Genomic DNA, 20,353 nt, shown 5'->3' on the forward strand with positions numbered 1-20,353 from the left:
ACTAAAGTATTTTTAATACTCACTTGAAGTTGCAGCCATATTGGTGCTCTGGTCAGAGAGATCTTCAATGATTTCAACAAAATTAAGTGGGAAAATGCCCGTTTTGCCATTCCTTTCTCCTCGGGCCCATTCATCATTGACATATTCTTTGAGGAGAATCATATCTCCTTCTGAGAAACTCAACTCATCCTTTTGGTCTCCTATGTATTCAAACCGAGCCACACATCTGGGACCTCTGAACAAAGTAAAAGAGTCTAAGTATAAATCTAAATTGAATCTGACTCAAATTGCTTCAATAAAACCATTTATTTATTTGCATGGATTCATTCAGGGCCTGCTACACTTAAGGGACTATGGTGGGTAAAACATAATTTTAAAATGTAATAAAATAATATGTAAATATAATATAATACATTTTTCCAGGTGTGTTATTGCACTGGTGTAGGAAATTCCCTCTAATGAGATCAGAAACTTCTTTTCAATTTCTTCCAGGTCAGTTTTTGCTATGGGATAGCTTACATTTTCTTCTATTCTTCTTCCAATCTTTTGACTTAGTTTCAATATTTCTTGTTGTCTCATGTGGGATCCTTATTTTAATTTTCAAGGAGTATGTATACTTCTTTTCTATTTCTTTCTTCATTAGCTCACATTAATTCTCCATTTTTTCATCAGTAACTTTTAGAGAATGGTCTGGGGCCCTTTGAGGTTAAGTGACTAAACCATTACTGGTGAAAAGGAAGGCTTGACGCCATGTCTCCTTTATTCCAAGACTGGCCCCTCTAACTACTCTAATCTGCTTCCTTTTCAACAAGAAAGAGAACCTATAAAAATATCTGAAGATAAGCCACCTTTTCTGAGGGTCGATGTCATTTCAGTTCACATTCACTCATTAGAATAAATGATATACCCATGGAAATAATTAATTCATGTAATTATACCCCTGGACATAGCGGCCAGTCACTAAATAATCTTTTAGATGGCATAGTCCACTATGAATCAAGATTTATGTCTGGAAGAGAATTTTGAGGTCATCAAATCCAACCTTATTTAATGGATTCTACAAAGCCTAACTAGTGGAATAGGGATTTAAACTCAAATTTTTTGGTCCCAAATTTTATGTTTATTATAATGCACGACCATTATGCCTCCTGGGTATCCTTGGGACAAAGGACAGAGAAAGCCAAGGTCCTAGTCACCCTAAAGGTACCAAATATAGGTTCTACTAATAGTGGAGAATACAAGGACTAATTTAGTGTCAGTGGCAGGGTATGAGAGGTAAAATGAGACTCAGTCATCATGAAGACGTGCTAGAATCTGACCCAACACCTGGATTCCCTAAGTCCTATAGTGGAACGATCAGTTTTGTCCTTTTCAAATGTATGCATTCCAAGAAGTGGAATGAGGTTTACTTATGTCTAAATGAGGTAGATCAACTCAAAAGAGAATCAGAATGGAGACAAAAGAAGTCTTCATTTTTTTTTAGAGTCAGTATAGCTTAATACCCAAGGCCTATACTTGCACAACACTGACTTTAGAAAGGAAGTTTCAATTATAACAAGGTCCAGGCAAAGAGATTGCCTGAAGCAAGAGAAAGCGGTTGGACATGCTCCAATCAAATCCTTCTTTAGTTAGGTCATGAGTCAACTGCCAGAGAACACAGCTTTAAGTTCAACCTGTATGCACAGTAAATGCTGCTTACACCCTTCTCTCCATCCAAAGCCCAAACAAATTTGGAATCTCAACCAAGTATTTTGTATCAGAAGGTTTGTTATTTGTGGCAACCTCTGCATTTATTTACTTATACCCTCAGGAAACATCTCCTTTGGCCTGACCTATTCAAATTTTTTTCTTTTTCAGCAGATTCTGAATTCCACTTATTTATTTTAGTAGACTACAATATAAGAAAGGACAAAGAAATTCACAAAAAAGGCCCAATGACATCAAAAAAGAAAATCATTTCTAAAATCAAAGGATTTTCCCAAATAATTTTCCAAATAATAAAATGAATTATCTTCAGCATACCTATAGATAAAAACTCCAGAAATTTTTGTAGAAGTCACACTTCTCCTAAGTTTTAAAATTTTTGATGAGGTAATGGTATCATAGGATTTAGAGGAAGAAAGAACCTTGGAGATTATCAATAAACATGATTCTTTTTAACTTCTCTGAATGTCAGTTCTCTCATCTGTAAACTGAAGTGGATTCACTATATTGATGGCCACTATATTGATGAGTTTTGCTTAGTTTTTTTCTTTCTTAAAAGAGAAGGGTTTGGTGACAGGGATGGAAAACATACTGGGAAATTAATCTCATGTTTAAAAAAAGCATCAATAAGTTTTCAAAATAGGAACTCTTCCAGTTTCTATACATATATCATTCTACGATCTAGCTTGGCCAAATTACCAAAATTTGGAAGATGGAATATAATGATCTCCAAAATGCCCTTTTTTTCAGTCTCCCAAATTTAAAACTCAATTATTCTAGCATATCAAAATCAAGATAATAAATGAAATCATAGAGATCCATCCAAATCATTGCTTTGAGGCTCGGCCCTGAATGACCAAGTGGACCTGTTCTATCTTTATACTTATGGAACAAATATCAGAATTCATCCACATTTGTTGTTCTTGTTAAAATTTTAATTCATTAAAGATATTTAAGCAAGTTTTCTTCATAATTAAGATTAACATTGACTATTCAAATGATTATTTAAAGAAGCCCACACTTAATAATTTGATGTCCTCTCCAAGCTTTCACCTGTTCTAAGAAACAATTACATAACTCACATAGCACAGTGGGATGAAATGGATCCTTTTTTCCCTTTACTTCCTTCGGGAACATCAATCTGACAAAGACAAAGGCAACAGAATAAGTCACACATCTTCAGGTTTTCGCCATGGAAATATCTACATGCTGAAGCAAAGAACTTAGAAAATTCTTTTCCAGCAGATTCTGCATTTTCAGTTTTATTTTACATAAGAATTGTCTGTGCTGTTGTTATAAAGATTATTTTTTAGAGGAGGATAGGAATAGGTAATTGGTATTTATAGGTTTATTATGTTCAAATAAAATCCATAGATATTTTTGGCTTTTTACTAAATGATAACTTCTACTGGGGAAAATGACCAAACTCCTTCCCCACCTCTCCCCAACCCCCAGCCAACAATTTTTTGTTGCAAAGTTTTGTTTTGTTGAGAATGGTCACGTGTATTGCTCCAGAGAACTGTTTGATGTTTGTTATCTAGTTATCTAGTTATCTTTGTCCAAAAAGAAATATTTGACCAGATTAGACAATATTCTCCTTTCCACCTAGTTGTTTTAAAGCTTTCCCTTTTATCCTGACAGTAAAATCAAGTGATACTTTTGCTAAGTGCTACAGCAGACACATCTGCTCACACCATATCTAGAATGCTGTATTTCACTTACAGGTGCCAAAGTTTAGAAAAGATACTTGTGAGACTAGTCGGAGTAAACTAACTAAGGTGGTGCTAGATCATGCTAGCTAAGGGCTGACTGAATGAAATAAAGTTGCTCCCTGTTGTGAAACTTGGAAGATGGGAGGTGATAATATAGCTGTTTTCAATTATTTAAAAGGCTGTCATTTGTAAGAGGCATGGATTTTGAGCTGCAAAGAGTGCAATTGGGAAAAATATCTAGAAACTAAAACAGAAGCAGATTTAGGGTTGAAAAGTCAAATAATTAGAGCTAGTGCCAGAAAAGGAATGGGCTTCAGATAGTAGTGACTTTCTCCTCCCCAGAAGATTAGAGGGAGGGGCTTGATGATAGGGATACTATAGGAGAGATTCCTAATTGTATATGAGTTTGCCTGAATGGTCACTGAGGTTCCTCATACCTTCAGGATTCTATGAAGTTTGAAGTTTTCTTGGCTTATGACACAGGGGCTTAGAGGAGAATCAGTCAGGGATTTATTCATTTAATGATTTAAGAACATGTAAAAATAAAGTAAGACCATCTCATTTCTGGGATGTTCAAAGTTTACTGCTACTTTCTTCCCTGGGTATCACTCAAAGCAAAGAATGATACATAAATTCCCAAGTGATTATCCTACCACAAAAAGGGAAAAATGAAAATTCTGTCTATGACATTTTTCTGAGATTTTGAAATCCATTCCAATTTATAGATGGACTGATGTTGATGAATCAATGGTCCAGCTAAAAATTTTGGATTGTCAAACTGATGTTCAACACAAGGACCATTTGGGTGCTGTTTATATAGAAGGATATAGGAAAAGGAACCAGTAAAGTTTTCTTTATTAGTCTTGCTATATCATTTTCTATTGTTCTTCATATACTCTCCAAAAGACTGTGAACTCCCTGAGGACAGAGATTATTTTATTTTTGTCTTTGTAGACCTGGCACAGGATATAGTGGTTGCCTGAAATAGGTCCTGAATTTTAATTGAATAGGGGCAGCTAGGTGGCACAATGGATAGAGTACTAGCCCTGGACTCAGGAGGACCAGAGTTCAAACATCTTGAACAAACTTACTAGTTGTGTGACTCTGGACGAGTCTCTTAACCTGAATTGCTTTTCCAAAACAAAATTAATTGAATTGTATAGTTATAAGTATGATTAGTTTTCAAGAAGCTTAAAAACTGCTTCTTAGTTATTATATCTTCAATTCCCTTAAAAGTTATAAAAACTAAGGTAATGGTGGATGCGCTACAATCGAGTAATATTTCAGTTACAGCAAGTTAGAGTGACCTGTGGTAGCTGAAAGGTCTACTGTGATTTCTGGGTATCTTTCTCGATCATTCTCTTCAGAAGCTTTTGGACCCTGCAATTTACACAGACTTCTCAGGTATCTTAGTGCTTACGTGACCAAAAAAAAAATCATGTGGATATCCCGCCGTTTTATTTTTAAAATACAAGTTTTACTTGCTCAATGCAACAAAAGCATCAATTAAAATTTGCCAAAAAGTAATTTTCCACAATATAGTCCCCACTTTCCTCTGACAATCATTATGTAATTAGAAGTATATTAGAATACTAACAAAAGTTTTAGTTAAAAAATTGGGGAGGAAGGGTCACCAGCTGCAGGGGATTCTGGGTGCTGCAATGGGGTAATAATGCTGTCTACTGAAATAATTTGTAGCATTTTATAACATTTCACATTTCAACTGAGCTTTTGATTACAAAAGCACTTTTCACACAATTACTTTCTGAAACAGAAGAGGGGGAGTTCCTATTCTATAGAAAGGGAGGAAATGACTGACTTGTACTTCCATAACTGAGACATGTCAGAACAGGGCTCTGAATTTAGGGTTCTGATTCTAAGGCTGGGACTTTTCTACTTCTATTAGCTAGTTGTTGGTCTTCCAAGCCTACTCCCCATATTTGAGGAATTCTCTTATTCCACATTTATGAGTCTGGAAGATTTTTTTCTTGTCTTAATTTTGAGGTTATTTAAAATACTGAGTCCTAAGGCTGCTAGATTGGCATAGTGGATAAGGTGCCAGGCCTGAAGTCAGGAAAACTCATCTTCCCAAGTTCAAATCCAGCCTGAGACACTTATTAGCCGTCTTGTCTCAGTTTCCTTATCTTTAAAATCAGCCAGTAAACCACGCCAGTATCTTTGCCAAGAAAACACCAAATGGCCTTGTGAACAATCATCATGACTGAAACAAGTGGACAACAAAATGTTGTCTACTAGAGTTAAGAAGCAAAATTACACTTGGCCAAGTGGTTGGCAAAATGCACCATCACCCAAAAATGTTTTAGGGTTTGAGCCTAAGATGATTACTTACAGAATTCTAAAAGTGTGTAAAATAGATGAATTTTAAATGAGAATTGCCCAGAATGCACTACACAGTTACTGTCCCATTTTGTAAGGTGACCTTAAAAAGGGGCTGTCTTTTTATCAAAGAATTATAGCTAATAACGAACAAATGAATCTTTTAGAAAAATTTACTTGAAAACCTGGGATTAGCATGTTGCAGTTTATAGGGTACCAGACTCAAAAGAAACTTAGGTCTAATTTTTTTACTTAAGTTTAGGAAAGTCCCTTAACTTTTCTGAATATCAATTTCTATAGCTGACACAGAGATAGTAATATTCAGAACAGATACCTCACAGGAATGTTGTGAAGTGTCATGTGTTACGATTCATTATGTCACTAGTAGAAGCCATGTGGAACAGTGGGCAGAGCTCTGGACTTGGTGCCAGTAGTCATGAGCTCATATTGTATTTCTGTACTTTACTATGTGTTTGGCTAAGTCACGTCCCTTCAGTTTTTTCATTCATATAATGGGCATAAAAATGAGTATAATGTTTTTTTCCACAGAGTAGTTTTGAGGAAACAATTTTTAAAATAACACTTGGGCAGCCAAATGATGTAGTAGATATGGCTGAGCCTACAATCAGGAAGGTGCTTTCAAATCCTGTTTCAGACACTTACTGGCTATGTGACCTCCGGCAAGTCACTTAACCTGTCTATCTCAATTTTCTTATCTGTAAAATGGGGATAATAATAGCAACTAAATCCCAGGGTTGTTGTGAATATCAAATGAGGTAATATTTGTAAAGCACTTAGGACAGTATCTGACATGCAGTAGCTACTTAATAAATGATTATTTCCATCCTTCCTGACTCAAGATCCTACAAACATGTATGGTATTGATTGTTCAATTTAATTGATTTCAGCATGGTAAGGATATTCTTCAGAGTGTTCCTATGATGGACAATAAGAACTGAATAGGTGATAACTGAATTCAAATAAGTTGTTTCTTTTGCTTGGGGTTTGTCTATAAAATGAGGGTTAAACTATACAGCTTTAATAATGCAATTCAAATATGCAATAAAAATTTATTAAGTAACTTCCATGTGTAAAGCCTAAACATCTTGGAAGCCAGTGTCCCAAGATTTTAGGATATTTTTACTATTAATATTAATTCAAAGGGCATAGCTAGATTTCTCCAATGGAGACTGGCTCCATGTGTAATGTTCAATTTTCAATAAACATATTTTCAATTATCCAAGGAATTAAAATTAATTTATATTTGAAAAATTGAGTCTCTATTCCCCATCTCCCTCTGACATACAGAAGTAATAGAAAATGCTCTTTCATCTTCCCAGATAAACTATTAATAATCAAAACTGTTTATTATATGTTTTTATTGGCATTTTCTAATATCAGTAAGTTTTATCCAGGAATAAATCACACTCTTGTTATCAGAGATCCTAAAGGCTGCTTGACATGTACCAGCAGTCATAATTATGCCAGTGGGAAGCTTTTAATAACTGTTTTTAGAGACTACTTTGTACAAGTGTGTGTATGAGAGAGAGAGAAGAAAGAAAGAGAGAGAGAGAGAGAGAGAGGAATAATGTGAGGGGAAGATATTTGCATATTTGTGGGAAAATGGTTTTTATTGTATCGAAATAAAATGTGTCAATTTTTTAAAAAGAAAGCATAAGGATGGAAAAGGAGAAAATAAATAAAAGTACTCTGGCTTTATCCCAGAAATCACAATATTCCTGAGCTTATCACTAACAGTTGCCTAATAGTTCCCCTATTTTGCCTTCCTTCACAAGGTAGGCTGTGGTAGTTAATAAAATTACAGTGGTTAAATATAATTGTGCTTTATCCATTTTACAGTTATTGTGTGAGAATCTCACAGTAGGCACTGAACAAGTCAACAGTGATCTCACCCACCTGAGGAAATTTATTTATTTATTTGGGGGGAGAGAGGGAGTGACTAAAGAATACAAAAATAACTATTCTAAGAAGTGCAAAAGAAAGGACTTTGGGGAAAGAAAAGCCTTCTGAAAGAATATTCTTTCTGGATAACTTATCATCATTTGATTCAATATACTAAAGAAATAATAGGCACATCTGAAACTAATCAATTTAATGGTCTCTTAGTTTCTGAGGAGTGACAGTCCAACATGGTTTTTTTTCTCTCAGCAGGGAGAAAATGAACTGGAGAGGTATAATCTGTCCAATATGGCCAATATTTTGGTTTGCTTCTTTTCATTATATTTCTTTCTTATAGGGGGAAAGAGAAATGAAGAAGCAATGGTCATAATAATTTAGTGAGAGAAATGGATAATAAGCCTAGCCCTTATAAGCACATGAAGAAAGCTCAGCTAATGTTAGACTTTCTATAATGGATTTCAATCTGATAACCGTACAGTAAAGAGGAGCCTCTGTGAACACTGGAACTGGCACTAGTCAGCCCAAGCTGCCCTTTTGATCTAACTCTTTCTTGCCTGTCTGAGTTCTGGTGAGAGAAAAGACATAAATCTAGAAGGGAAGAGGTATCCTCAGAAATGTGGGTCTCTGCTCTTTGCATCTTTGTGGATATTTTTCCTGTTTTAAGTTAAGGAAATCACAGATAAAAATGATCTTGGGGATTTTGAAAAATCAAACCTCAGTGCTGTGAGCATCAACTTCTGAGATCCAGTGCAGCATTAGGTGAAACTCTCATTCATCCAGAGACTGTGCTGCATTTAGATCAGGACCTGGTGGTCCATTATTATGTAAAAATTGAGTAGCATGAATCTAGTTTTCATGGGGGAAAAGTTAGTATAGGAGACCGTGTGCTGCCTCCATCCCTTCATCCTGGCATTGGGTAGAAATGTTTACAGTTCTGTTCTTGCTATGTCTTCTACTCAAGTAAATTTCCCTTGGTAAAAACTAATTGGTACTTATTGGTTATGTGGAATCAGGGAGTTTGTATGGGCAATTAACAATGACCATACTGGAATGAAGATATGAGCCAATAGCTTCAGAGAAAAGACCTCTCAAGGGTACCCTAGAATCCTGAGGAGAGGATTTAGTAAAATGGGAAGGAGAGTGAATCCAAGGTTATCACCACATTTAAAATAATCCAGCTAATCACTAGTCAATAAAAGTTGTTCATCATTTAGGCTGGAACAGGTTTTTTTAATTAACCTTCTTAAGATTTTAGACATTATGCTGCATTGGGCAGTAATCATTCTCTAACTGAATGAGCTGAAAGAAATAATATATTACTGAAAGATCCCAAATAAGTCAATAGAAGGAATGAAACTAGAACCTTAAAGCCTTGTAGGCTGGTCTTTGTTTTAGTCTTTGAATTAAATTTGCCAGTCAAGTAGCATCCACATTCTCCCTAAGCTGAACATTATTCCAATTAAAATGGAAATGGACCACTTACAATTACTTTGACATAGTTAGCAGGAAATATGCCAGTCTGATTTCTACATTTTCCTCGGTACCAATCACTGTCTATTTTTTCCAGAAGATAAACAGTCTCTCCAGAAGTGAGGTTCAAGTCATCAGCTTGCTCTGTAAGAGAAGATTATAATTATATGCAATAAATTATCCCAACTGCAAATGCAATTAATAAAAAGGCAACTACTACAGAGCAACATTTTGTCCATTTGGATTGCATCTTGTGTTGATTTAACTTCACAACCAATTAAGTTGTCTTGTTCAAAAAATAAAATCCCAAAGAAAACTCACTACTATTTCAGCATATTCCAAGATAAATTCAGATGGGTTCATAATACACAGATTTCTGGGATAAGTTAAAATACCATAACCAAGTCTATTTATCATTCTTTGCTTGTACTTTCCACCCATAGTACTGAAATACAGAATGATAATTTCATTGTGGAAGAGGTCCAGTGAATGAGAATACCTACCGATTGTGGATAACAAATTGCCTAAATTCATCTATGAAAATAGATTATTATTCCCCAGGAAGTTGCCCAAGGTACACTGTGGTCACGTAGAGTCATGATTAGAATAATGTATCTAAAAAGTATCAGGAGTGGCCCAAGTGATCTGGGCTTCCTCTAGTCACTGTCTCTAGAACCCTCCAATGGGTTTATGGCCTCATTAATGGAAGTAGTTCCTACAAATTGTAGCCCATTCATATCTAGTTGTCTTGTGCTTACTCTTATCCACTTCTTCCCATAAACCCATCACCTAATATACAAAAGCCTTCCTTGAATTCTCCTCAAATTGTATGGATATGTATAGGACAATTGGTTATTTCTCTTTCTCTAGTTCCCTATTTTTTTCCCCTTGATCATATATTTCTAATGTAAAAATAGTAAATATGATAGCTAACATTTAGTTACTTATATACTAGGGACTGTGCTAAATGCTTTAAAATTATTGTCTCATTTGATTTTCACAACAATTCTGGTTGGAAGATGCTATTTTATTTATTTTTATTTTGTTATTTTGAGAGACAATTGGATTTAAGTGACTTGCCCAGAGTCACACAGCTAATAAGTGTTAAGTGTCTGAAATCGGATTTAAATTTAGGTCCTCCTGATTTCAGGGTCAATATACTATCCACTGTAATATATCTAGTTGGTCCAGAAGGTGTTATTTTATAGATAAGGAAACTGAGGCAAACGGAGGTTAAGTGACTTGCTAGCAATTGTCTGAGGCTGGATTTGAACTCAGTTCTCCCTTACTCCAGACAAATAGTACTAATGAACATTTAAAAGCAGTTTATAGTGATAAAATGGTAACATCACTATTGTCAATCATCTGTTTATTTTTAAAGCACTTAATTGGTAAATATTAATCTGAAATAATTGAAGAAACCAGATTAACACAGCTTTTCAACAAGCAGATTTAAGCCACAGTAAAACAAAGTCTAGTTTCTCTAAAGAAGATAATTGGGGTATAGATAATCAGGAGCTTATTGTATTTGTAAATTATAATGTGGCAGCATGAGATTTTTAAAGCACTGAAAAAATTTTCCAAAAATCTCCTTTAAAATCCTTTGGACTTTGATCTTACAGAAGAATTTGAAGGGATATATTTATGCAAAAAGGCTCAACTTTCTTAGCCTGCAGGATTTCATTTACTAAATTAGAAAGCATAATTTCGCAAGGCTTTGGAGCTTCAATTTCGTTTTCACAAGAAACTCCTTCCAAAAGTGTGGATCAGTAACTGTTTTGCAACTTTTTTTTAGTTTTACTGAGTTGTCTGGCTCATCGAGAGGTTAAATGTCTTGTCCAAGGTCACAGACAATTATTCTCTGTCAGAGGTGGGCTTGAATCCTTTCCTTTCAGGTTGGCTCCCTATCCATTATGTCACACTTCCTCTCATAATAGCATCAACAACCTTGAGATTGATATAGTCCTTTAAGGTTTGTTTTCCATTCACTTTATTTAAGCCTTACACCAATCCTATGTGATGGGTACCACACATACTAAATTATTCCTTTTGCAACTGAAGGGACAGGTTTGAGCTAACTTGAGCAAGTTGAGTCAATGTAAACAGCAAAAGAAGCTCCAACTACCTTACAGGAAAATTTGCCCATGACTCTAGGCCTTTTTTATGCTATTTCTATATAATATTTGACCTGGCCTAAGGGTGGGTTACAGGGATCTGCCATGTTGCTCCGATGCTGCCCAGGACTGTCTTTCCAATAACCTCCCCCTTCTCCAATGAATCTAATAAATCCTAATAAACCTACACCTGTAACCCATGCTCCTGCATTGCTTCAGTATCTCAGTTTTCTCTAGGAGGGGCTGCCACCCTCTAATTTACATAATCAACACAGAACAGATCTTGTATCTTTACAGAGGTCAATCAATCAATCAATCATTCAATCAAGCATTCCTTTATAGCAGGTACTGTGCTTGTGGGTGGTGATACAAAAACCAAAGTGGACAAGTCTCTTCCCTTCTGTTAAGTGAAATAAACCCAAAACACATAACAAGTACATGTGCAGTATTATTGGGTTGGAGGCTGAGGGTGGGGGACTAGCAGGAAGTCAAGAAGAGGCCATGAAGGAAGCTGAAATCCTAAGAGGCAGAGATGAGAGGAGGAAGGACAATCTTTGAAGGAGGGTCAGTCGGCAAAGGCATGGAGAAAGAGGATAGGAAATGTTCATGGGGTAGAAAAGTAGACCAGATAGAGCATAAACAAAGGACTGATAATATGGAATAAAATTAAATGACTTAGCCATGGTCATATAGCTAATTAAATTTTATGAAGCAAAATTTGTGCAAAACCATACTTTTGAGTACAATTTGATTACAATTAATAACTGGTATCACACTGGCAGATTTTTTGTAAATAATTTATGGAATCACTTTTTAAGGAGTTCAACAGAAAGTTGTGTCTATTTTGGGGAACAGTTTGAATATAATTTTGCTTGGAAGAAAGGGGGCCAGACTAGGTAGTCTCTTAGGGTCCCTTCTCGATCCAGAATGCTATATATTCAGAGAAAGTAGGTCAAAAGGAATCTTCCTTTATTTATAACCGAGAGATTATTAGTTTAAAAATATATCATCTGGAACAGTTTTTTTAATCATAGTTTCCATACCTGAAGGATTTGTGATATTGTCAGTGGAAATAATCGCAAGTATGAGAATTCTCTTCCCCCAGCAGATTGCAACCTATCTATGACTCAACTATTAAGTCTTAGTGAAGCAGAGAGAGATTAAGGGACAGGTTCTGGATCACATAGCAAGTAAGTGTCAGAAGCAAGATTTGACCATCTTCCTGACTCCAAACTGAGCACTCTATCCAGTAAACCACAGTGCATCTGACTTTTGTCCTTACCTGCTGGAAAATCATGTAGCACAAGTGCATGAGGGACATTACTGTCATCAGATTTCTGTACATTGGTTGTATCCTTGTAAAGAAAAAAAAATAATGGAATCATAAATAAAGTTACCACTTATTTTTTTTCTTATTAATTCTACTGACACATATATTATCAGTATATAATATAAACCATATACATGATATAAGCTGAATTAAACAAGGGGAGCATTATCAGATTAAGAAGGAATGTCTTTGCCAAAGGAAGGATAAACTCTCACTGATTAGCAATTCACTTTTGAGAATTTTATTTGAGAAAGAGATGAGAAGATGGGGAGAGTAAAAGATATCAGAAAGACAAGAGAATAAGAGAAGGAAGAAGAGAGAGAAGGGAATGAGAATGAGAGACAGAGAAGAGATGGAGGGAGACAGACAGAGACATAAATAGAAAGAGAAAGAGAGGGAGAGAAAGGGGGAGAGAGAGAGAGAGAGAGAGAGAGAGAGAGAGAGAGAGAGAGAGAGAGAGAGAGAAGAGGAGGAAATGGGAGGGGGAAGGGAGAGGAAAAAGGAGAAAGAGATCATTTAGTCTCATCTTTTGCAATATCTCTATTCCTTTTCACAAATTTTCACAATTTTCACAATTCCTTTCCACACATCTGGAAATTTTTCTAATTCAAGCTTATCCCATGACTTAGATTGGTAATGATATTGCAAGCTTCAGATCTGGTACTTCGATTTGGTAGCAATAGTGAGAATCCCTGAGAATTCTACTCTTGCCTTTCATGATGAGTCCATGATTTGCCACAAACTCACAACAAGCATAACCATCAATTCTAGTTAATTTGTTATGGGTTAATTCAATACTGTTTCTGATTAGGAGCAAATGTTGTGCCCCAGCTGTCTGGCTTGGGCTTTCCTACATAATTGGAATGGGTAAGTCAATGCCAAAGCTTACATGGGAAAAGGAAACAGGCTACCCAAGGTACTTTCAGGAACTAATTAGTTGATTTCAAACAAGTTAAGTTAAGGAAAATCAAAACTCTTACTACTGCTTATCACCAGAGGGAAAAAAAAAGGTGGACTTGGAAATTTAAAAATACATATTTTTCTTTAGATTAATGATGATTGTCTATTATCATCATCACCAAAAATTTATTAAAGTCTTCTGTCAAGAGTGAAAATAATGGCAAAACCATGAATTAAATGACACTGAATCCAAGTATTTAGAATGGAAGAAATATTTACAATATTCCACCCTTCCCATGCTCTGCTTCCTGTTTCCAGGGTAGCCTATCCTCCTTCTACTTGCTAATGGTGAAATTTGTCACCTTCATAGGCTCATTCATGATGAAGCAGGCTAACTTTGATCTGCCATTCTAGGTAGTGCCTCACAATCAAAATGTTTTGTTCCTCTTTTGCTTCCCAAGAAAATGCAATCTACATATCTTGTGTCCATGACAAAGGAAATTCTGAGGGAGTTTCTGGGTAATTTATTAGTTTATTAGGCTAGCTAATATTCAATAAATTGATGTTCAGTGGTTTCTCTCAATATATAATCAAAGACACCTAATGGAGACATTGAATGTCTTAAATATGTTTTTGAAAGGGAATACCCTTGACAGGAGAAATCAACTCTAATTGGTGAACAATTAATGAGAGGATGAGGTGGACTAAAAGCCTTCAACTCCTCCTACTGAGAACACGAGACTCGGCTACGTTCAGCAATCTGGACACAGAATCCCATTTCTATCCAGACTACTCTCGTGAGCTGGGTCATCCTAAACTTTTAATTCTAGAAGTAAGGTCCCTAGTTGGGTATAGTTCCACCCAAAATGGAGAAGCATGTTCTTGGAGGATTTGGGTAATCTCAACTATCAATCTTGTCCTTAACCACTGTTTAACAGAAGACTTTAATAAATTTTTGGTGATGATGATAATAGACAAACATCATTAGTCTAAAGAAAAATATTTTTTATTTTCAAGTATCCTTTTATCCCCCTCTGCTGATAAGCAGTAAGGGTTTTGATTTTCCTCCTTCTACTTGTCCTTGATCTACAAGGGCTGGTCCCTGAATGAGGAAATAAAAAGAAAAGTCCTTAATCCAAATTTAATAATTGGTTATTAAAAAAGAAAAAAGAATTTTCCTCAAGGCTTAACCAGGGTTTTGCTGGGAAAGTGGTTAGTGAACTTGGGATACTATGACTATCACTGACTTTATAAGGTATCATTCTAATGATTAATATTTGCATTTTTGTAGAAACTTTCAGTGCTTAATTAAAGGGAGAAATGTATGAGAATTTAAGGCATCAAGGTACAATATGAGTATTTTAGGGCATGGAGGTCTTTTAATGTTCTTAAAATCATATCATAGAAAAGTCCTTTTCTGCCTCCATACAAGGCTGACCCTCTAATGCTGGCCAGCTCTGTCTTTAATGGAGAAGAGTAGGACAGTGTAGTAGATAGGGAATGATATTTCCTTGAGGGATCAGAACAAGGCACCACAAGTCTTCAGGATACTTCTAGCACTCAAAAAAAAGGAAGCCAAAACACTGAAAAAAGAATCTTTCTAAAAGAGCTGTATCTACTAACTACCATTCTCCCTTAGCTGGGGAGGGGACATATTGAAACTCATCCATTTAGAACATAGTTAAGAACAGAAGACTATGAGCACTTCTAAGACCCACACCTAAGAGTTTAAGTGACTTGGAATTATGTGTAAAGATATTGAATAATCTTTAATTATTCTTGTGTTAAAGCAGTAGATAAAACATTTTGGAGTGAAGCTAGTAGATGCTGCCATCATTCAGAAGTGACATCTAAGGAAAGAAGGAAATAGAAGGCTATCAGGAGAAAGAAAGTGAGGCACAATGGAAAGACTCTCTAGATTACTGGGTGGCAATCTTCACTGTGCCATTTACTATCTGTATGACCCTTAGCAAAAATTAAGTCTCATCCCTGGATCTCATTTTCCTCATCTGTAAAATAAGATGATTAAGTTACATGTTTTCTAAAGTTTGTTGTAGCTCTAAATTAATGAGACAATAGAAAAACAGAGCCCTGAAGTCTGGGGCAAACAGTTGTACAAAAACTCCTCATTAGTATAGGTACTTAAGTCACAAGAGCCTTCATCACTTAGAAAATCCCTTATAGTAAAAGATGGAATTGTCCTAGGACGTGTGAGTGGTGTTACTGAGGCCCAGTACCACCCCTTTTACAATAATCTCTGGATACTGCCATAGCTTGAGAAATAATTGTGTCTATAGTGAAAGACAAGTCAGGCAAAATTGAAGTTAGATAAAATTTGGAAGGCTTTACAAAAAATCCTCCATTTCTTTTTTTGATATTTCTAGCTCATTTTTTTTCTCATAAAATACAGCTTTTGGCAGTCTCATTTCCCCTGTTATACTCATTTGTGCTCTGAGAGCAGAACAACAGATGTTATGACCAAATGATTGTATGTCAAAACACAGAAGTGTCAGGATCAAAGATAAATTTCCTCTATTTTCAATGAATTCCAGAGCATTTGATCTTCTAATAGCATTTTGTTTCAAAACTACATTTTGTTTTCAAAATTCATTCCTTTGAAGAAATCTATCCAATAAGCATTTATTAAGCACCTAACTATGTGCACTAGAATGATATTAACCGAGAAGATCATAAAACCGGAATGAAAGACAATGGATTTTGTCTGTATTTGGCTTATTGTGGCTGCTATGACTTTTTTATTTTTTTAAAGATGTGATTTTTTTCTCTCTTCTTGAGTGAGGGTCTAGCTGTGTTATAGCCTTGGTGTAAGAGCTCCTGGTATGGAAATTCCCTCTACCAGCTCAGATCAGAGATTTCTTTGTAATTTATGATCATAGGATCATGGATCTAGGGCAATAAGGAATCTCAGAGGTTGTTTGAGTCCAACCTCTTGTTACTGAGTTGTTTTTGGCTACGTCTGAGTCTTTGTGACTGCTTGGAGATACAGTATCTTTGCTACTGTAGTCATTTGCCATTTCCTCCCCCAGCTCATTTTACTATTGAGGAAACGGAGGCAAACTGGGTTAATTGACTTGGCCAGGGTCACACAACTAGAAAGTCTCTGAGGCTGAATTTGAACTCAAGTCCTCCTGACTCCATTGTGCCCCCTACTGATTCCCAAAAGACATTTTTTGGGAAAATGTCTATAAGTAAGATACCTGTGCTAGGTATTGGGATACAAAGATAAACCTGACCTAGTTCCTGCCCTCAACTATCTTCTATGATAAGGAAGATATACCAGCCAGCATTAAAGAGCCAAAGAGCTGCTTTCCAGTTTCTTTTGAATGCTTCCCATGTTACAAGGGGACTCAGCATTTAAACCTCAGTGAAATAATACATGTTGCCATATCTCAGAATTGTTTCTGGAGCAAAAAGAAATTAAACATTACTGCTTTCAGATGAGAATACTTTGTCACTAACCATGTCCCTTGTAATTGAAACAATTAGTTTAGATTTGTTTGGATCCTCCCTCTCAGTTGGAACAAATATTTATTTAATTAGAAAGCTTATGAAACAGCTTCTTAACTAGACATTTAGCAGACATCTCAAGGACAATTGTGCTGCTTACAAATAGCCTTCATTACCATGATGCTACTCTCTGGGGTTCCTTGATTTGTCAGGTACCAACTAGGATTGGCTGCTTTGGGGGTGGGACTCAGTTACATTATTTCAAGAGCTAAAATTACCAAGATTATGGCCATTCTAAGTTTTAATCTCTGAAGGGAAGAAGGTAAATTTGGCTCTTTTCATCATTACCTGTTTTGATTGCTATCAAAATTGCTGTCATTTTGCTAAGCATATTTGCATTATTTCAAAAAGGCAATTTTTACAATTGAAAACTAATGACTCAATTTTGGGGTAGCTGTAAGAAACTATTATATGAAATGTGACTAGTATAAACCACAGCTTGCAACCAAGCTGATGGGGATGGCCATCGTAGGCCTCCTCTAAGGGATTTATTCTTAAAATGGTATAAAATGCTACTATAATATTCTTCTGTTATATAAAATGTGGTAATAAAAATGGAAGCAAAGATGTAATTAATAGTTCTGTCAAATGTTATTGTCACGTGCAGTATACAGTGCTATACCAAATTAATTTCTTACTTTTGATCTGCTTTTAAAATGCTCATCAAGTGAGGTGGTAATCTTCATCTGTGACAGGTGAGCTCTGCCCATTTCCTCTCCCTTTTGGCACTGCAAGTAACTATCTTCAGTTTGATTCAGCAGCACCAGCACTTCTCCATGCTATAAGGTATACCACATTCTCAGAAGCAATTATTAGTGAATAAAACATTATTACTCCCCTCTACTCCAAATTTTAATCTTCAGAGCCCAAAGCACTTAATAGCATGTAAGAACAGATAGGAATCAGTGAATTTTTTAACTGGTAAAAGCTAAGAACATAACTGTACCTTACAAGAGAGCTCTCCAGGGTTTTGAGAGACAGTGTCTTCATTGGCAACTCCATGAGGCACAGGCAGCTTAAATAGAAGCCAATAAAAGTATTATTCACGATCAAATAAGCTCCATATAAACTGCAAAATCTTTTGGGATTCATTGTGTATACTCAAAATATAGCTGGCTCTAGATGAATTCTCTCTTATAAAATTCCTTATAAACAGTGAATACTCGGTTTTTTGGTTATGATTCTTGTGGGGTAATTTACCACTCTATAAATATAAGATCTTCTGTCTAAGTTGAGTCTTTACTCCTAGCACAGAACAATCAAGATGTCCCATAGAATAAGTCCTTGAATGAACAGTAGGACAAATGTCCATCTGAGTAGCCTGATGGAATTATCATGGATATGATGACACCAATGGAACCCTCCAAGAGGCCAGATGATGTGGTTTTCTCATCCCTGGTTCTTATACATACATACATACATATATATACATACATATATATATGTATTTTTTTTTTTTTTGCTATGTATATGGAAGTAACATAGAAAGTTCTCAAAAATATGAAAATGATTCCCAGATTCTATAAGGACAGAATCTGTATAAATGGTAAAAAGTCTTCAATAATCAGTCAAATACAAATTCCCTAAATGGAGGGAATAGTTTTAATTTTGCATTTCTAATCCTAGCAAAATATCTTTGGTACATAGTAAGTACCATGTTTATTATTATTATTATTATTAAATAAATGTTTATTGAAATGAATTGACAGGAACTGGAGAATTTCACATATAAAGTGAAACAAGGCACACTGAGAATTCTGAGAATACTCTAAACTCATACACTTCAGAATGATTCTCCTTACCCCCTAGAGCTGTCCAAGGTACTGAACTGCTTCTTCTTGAAGCCCTCTCTGATACAATGCACCTTCTTTCTCTGCTGTCCTACTGCCTTAAACCATGTTCTCTTGATTCTGACTCTTCCTGATGCCAAACACCTGTTGGGATTCATGTTCTCCACCTGCCCTGATCTGTGCCCACCCTGATTTTAAAATGATCCCTCTGCCAATTCCTTATTCTGGCTATGGTTTGACTGAATGGTGCCACTTCTTGGTTTGCTTTCCAAATAACATGTTTAAATTATGTGGCAACAATAATAAATCAGAGAACCTCATATGTTACTTGTTCGAATCTCAGGAAGAGATCCTCAGGAAGAGACAGACTAATTTTAAACTAGAGGAAACCCAGAAAGAAACTCAGGAAACTAGCACAATGAATACAGAAGACATGGGTGTGTCATTGTCCTAATTCTGGCTCTAGTGAAGTGATATCTAAACACATTGTTATTTTCTATATAGGTGGAAAAACTGGGTCAGTTTTCTATCACCAGGATCCCCTCATTTGTCCTAGATTTCTACTCAGGATCCTCAGTAAAATATCTCCACAATTTTAGCTTTAATGGTTGATAATAACAATAGGGTAGGAACAATTAGAAAAAAATATATAATTTAGTAAGATTAAAAAAAAAATTGGGCCTGTTTTTACCAGCAGAATTGCCTCCATTGATATATATCAGCAAGTCTTGAGCTTTTAATTTGAGAGAGACTTGGTACCCTGAGGAATTAAGTAACTTACACATAGATAGTCCGTATCAGGCTTGAACATAGGTCTTCTTGACCCAGAGCTAGTCTTCCATCTATTACACCAGGGAGAGCATTAATAATTGCCAATGAATAGAATAATGACCATACTACTGAAAAGATAGCACCATTTTGTGCTCATAAATTTCTTTTAATTGTCCAAAATACAGAATTAATATTATAAATGAAACTTCTTTTTTCTAGTTTCGTAAATGGATTATGGATATAATAATCATAACAATCTGTATTTTCCTGGGACTGCCCTGATTTCAAGAAAATAAAGTGTTCTTTTGTCAAACCTTTGCAAAAGCAATCTCCTTTGTCAGATAATACTCCAATTTTTGATTTTGAAAATATGGTTATTTTATTTATGGCCCATGTCTGGTAATGATGGTTCCTTTAGATTTAAAAAAAAAAAAGAATTCTTTCAGCTTAGATTAGGTGATAAAGGCTAGAAAAAGTAAAAATCTTGTGACAAATAAGAAACATTTTTCAATTAAAAAAAACTTATTTATGCATTCCTAAGAGGAACAATTAAATCTAATACTAGTTTTTGACAGTATTATAGGATGGAAAGAAAGTTAGTCTTTAAATTGAAAGATCTCCTTTCAAGAACAGATTTTTGCCTGAATTACCTTGGACAAATTACTTAATCTCACTGAACCTAACTTTCCTCAGTTATTAAAAAGATACAACACCAGCCCTGAAGTCAGGAGGACCCAAGTTCAAATCTGGCCTTAGACATTTAACAATTCCTAGCTG

The 20,353-nt window shown here is 35.5% G+C and overlaps 1 protein-coding gene across 3 annotated transcripts in view; it reads right to left on the minus strand.

The window, feature by feature from the left end:
• Nucleotides 1-20,353, minus strand: part of SH3D19 (SH3 domain containing 19) — a 207,934-nt gene that overhangs the window by 11,984 nt on the left and 175,597 nt on the right. For 2 of the 3 annotated variants that reach the window (XM_051965736.1, XM_051965738.1), the window contains exons 12-17: nt 17,962-18,030; nt 17,654-17,794; nt 12,540-12,612; nt 9,157-9,287; nt 2,787-2,845; nt 24-235 (exon numbers count right to left, since the gene is read on the minus strand). In XM_051965736.1, the coding sequence (XP_051821696.1) occupies nt 24-235; nt 2,787-2,845; nt 9,157-9,287; nt 12,540-12,612; nt 17,654-17,794; nt 17,962-18,030 (685 nt within the window). The remainder of the gene's footprint in view (nt 1-23; nt 236-2,786; nt 2,846-9,156; nt 9,288-12,539; nt 12,613-17,653; nt 17,795-17,961; nt 18,031-20,353) is intronic. The other variant, XM_051965737.1, reaches the window with a different exon arrangement.

This window comes from Antechinus flavipes, chromosome 6 (assembly GCF_016432865.1).
Source record: "Antechinus flavipes isolate AdamAnt ecotype Samford, QLD, Australia chromosome 6, AdamAnt_v2, whole genome shotgun sequence".
NCBI classification, from domain to species: domain Eukaryota; kingdom Metazoa; phylum Chordata; class Mammalia; order Dasyuromorphia; family Dasyuridae; genus Antechinus; species Antechinus flavipes.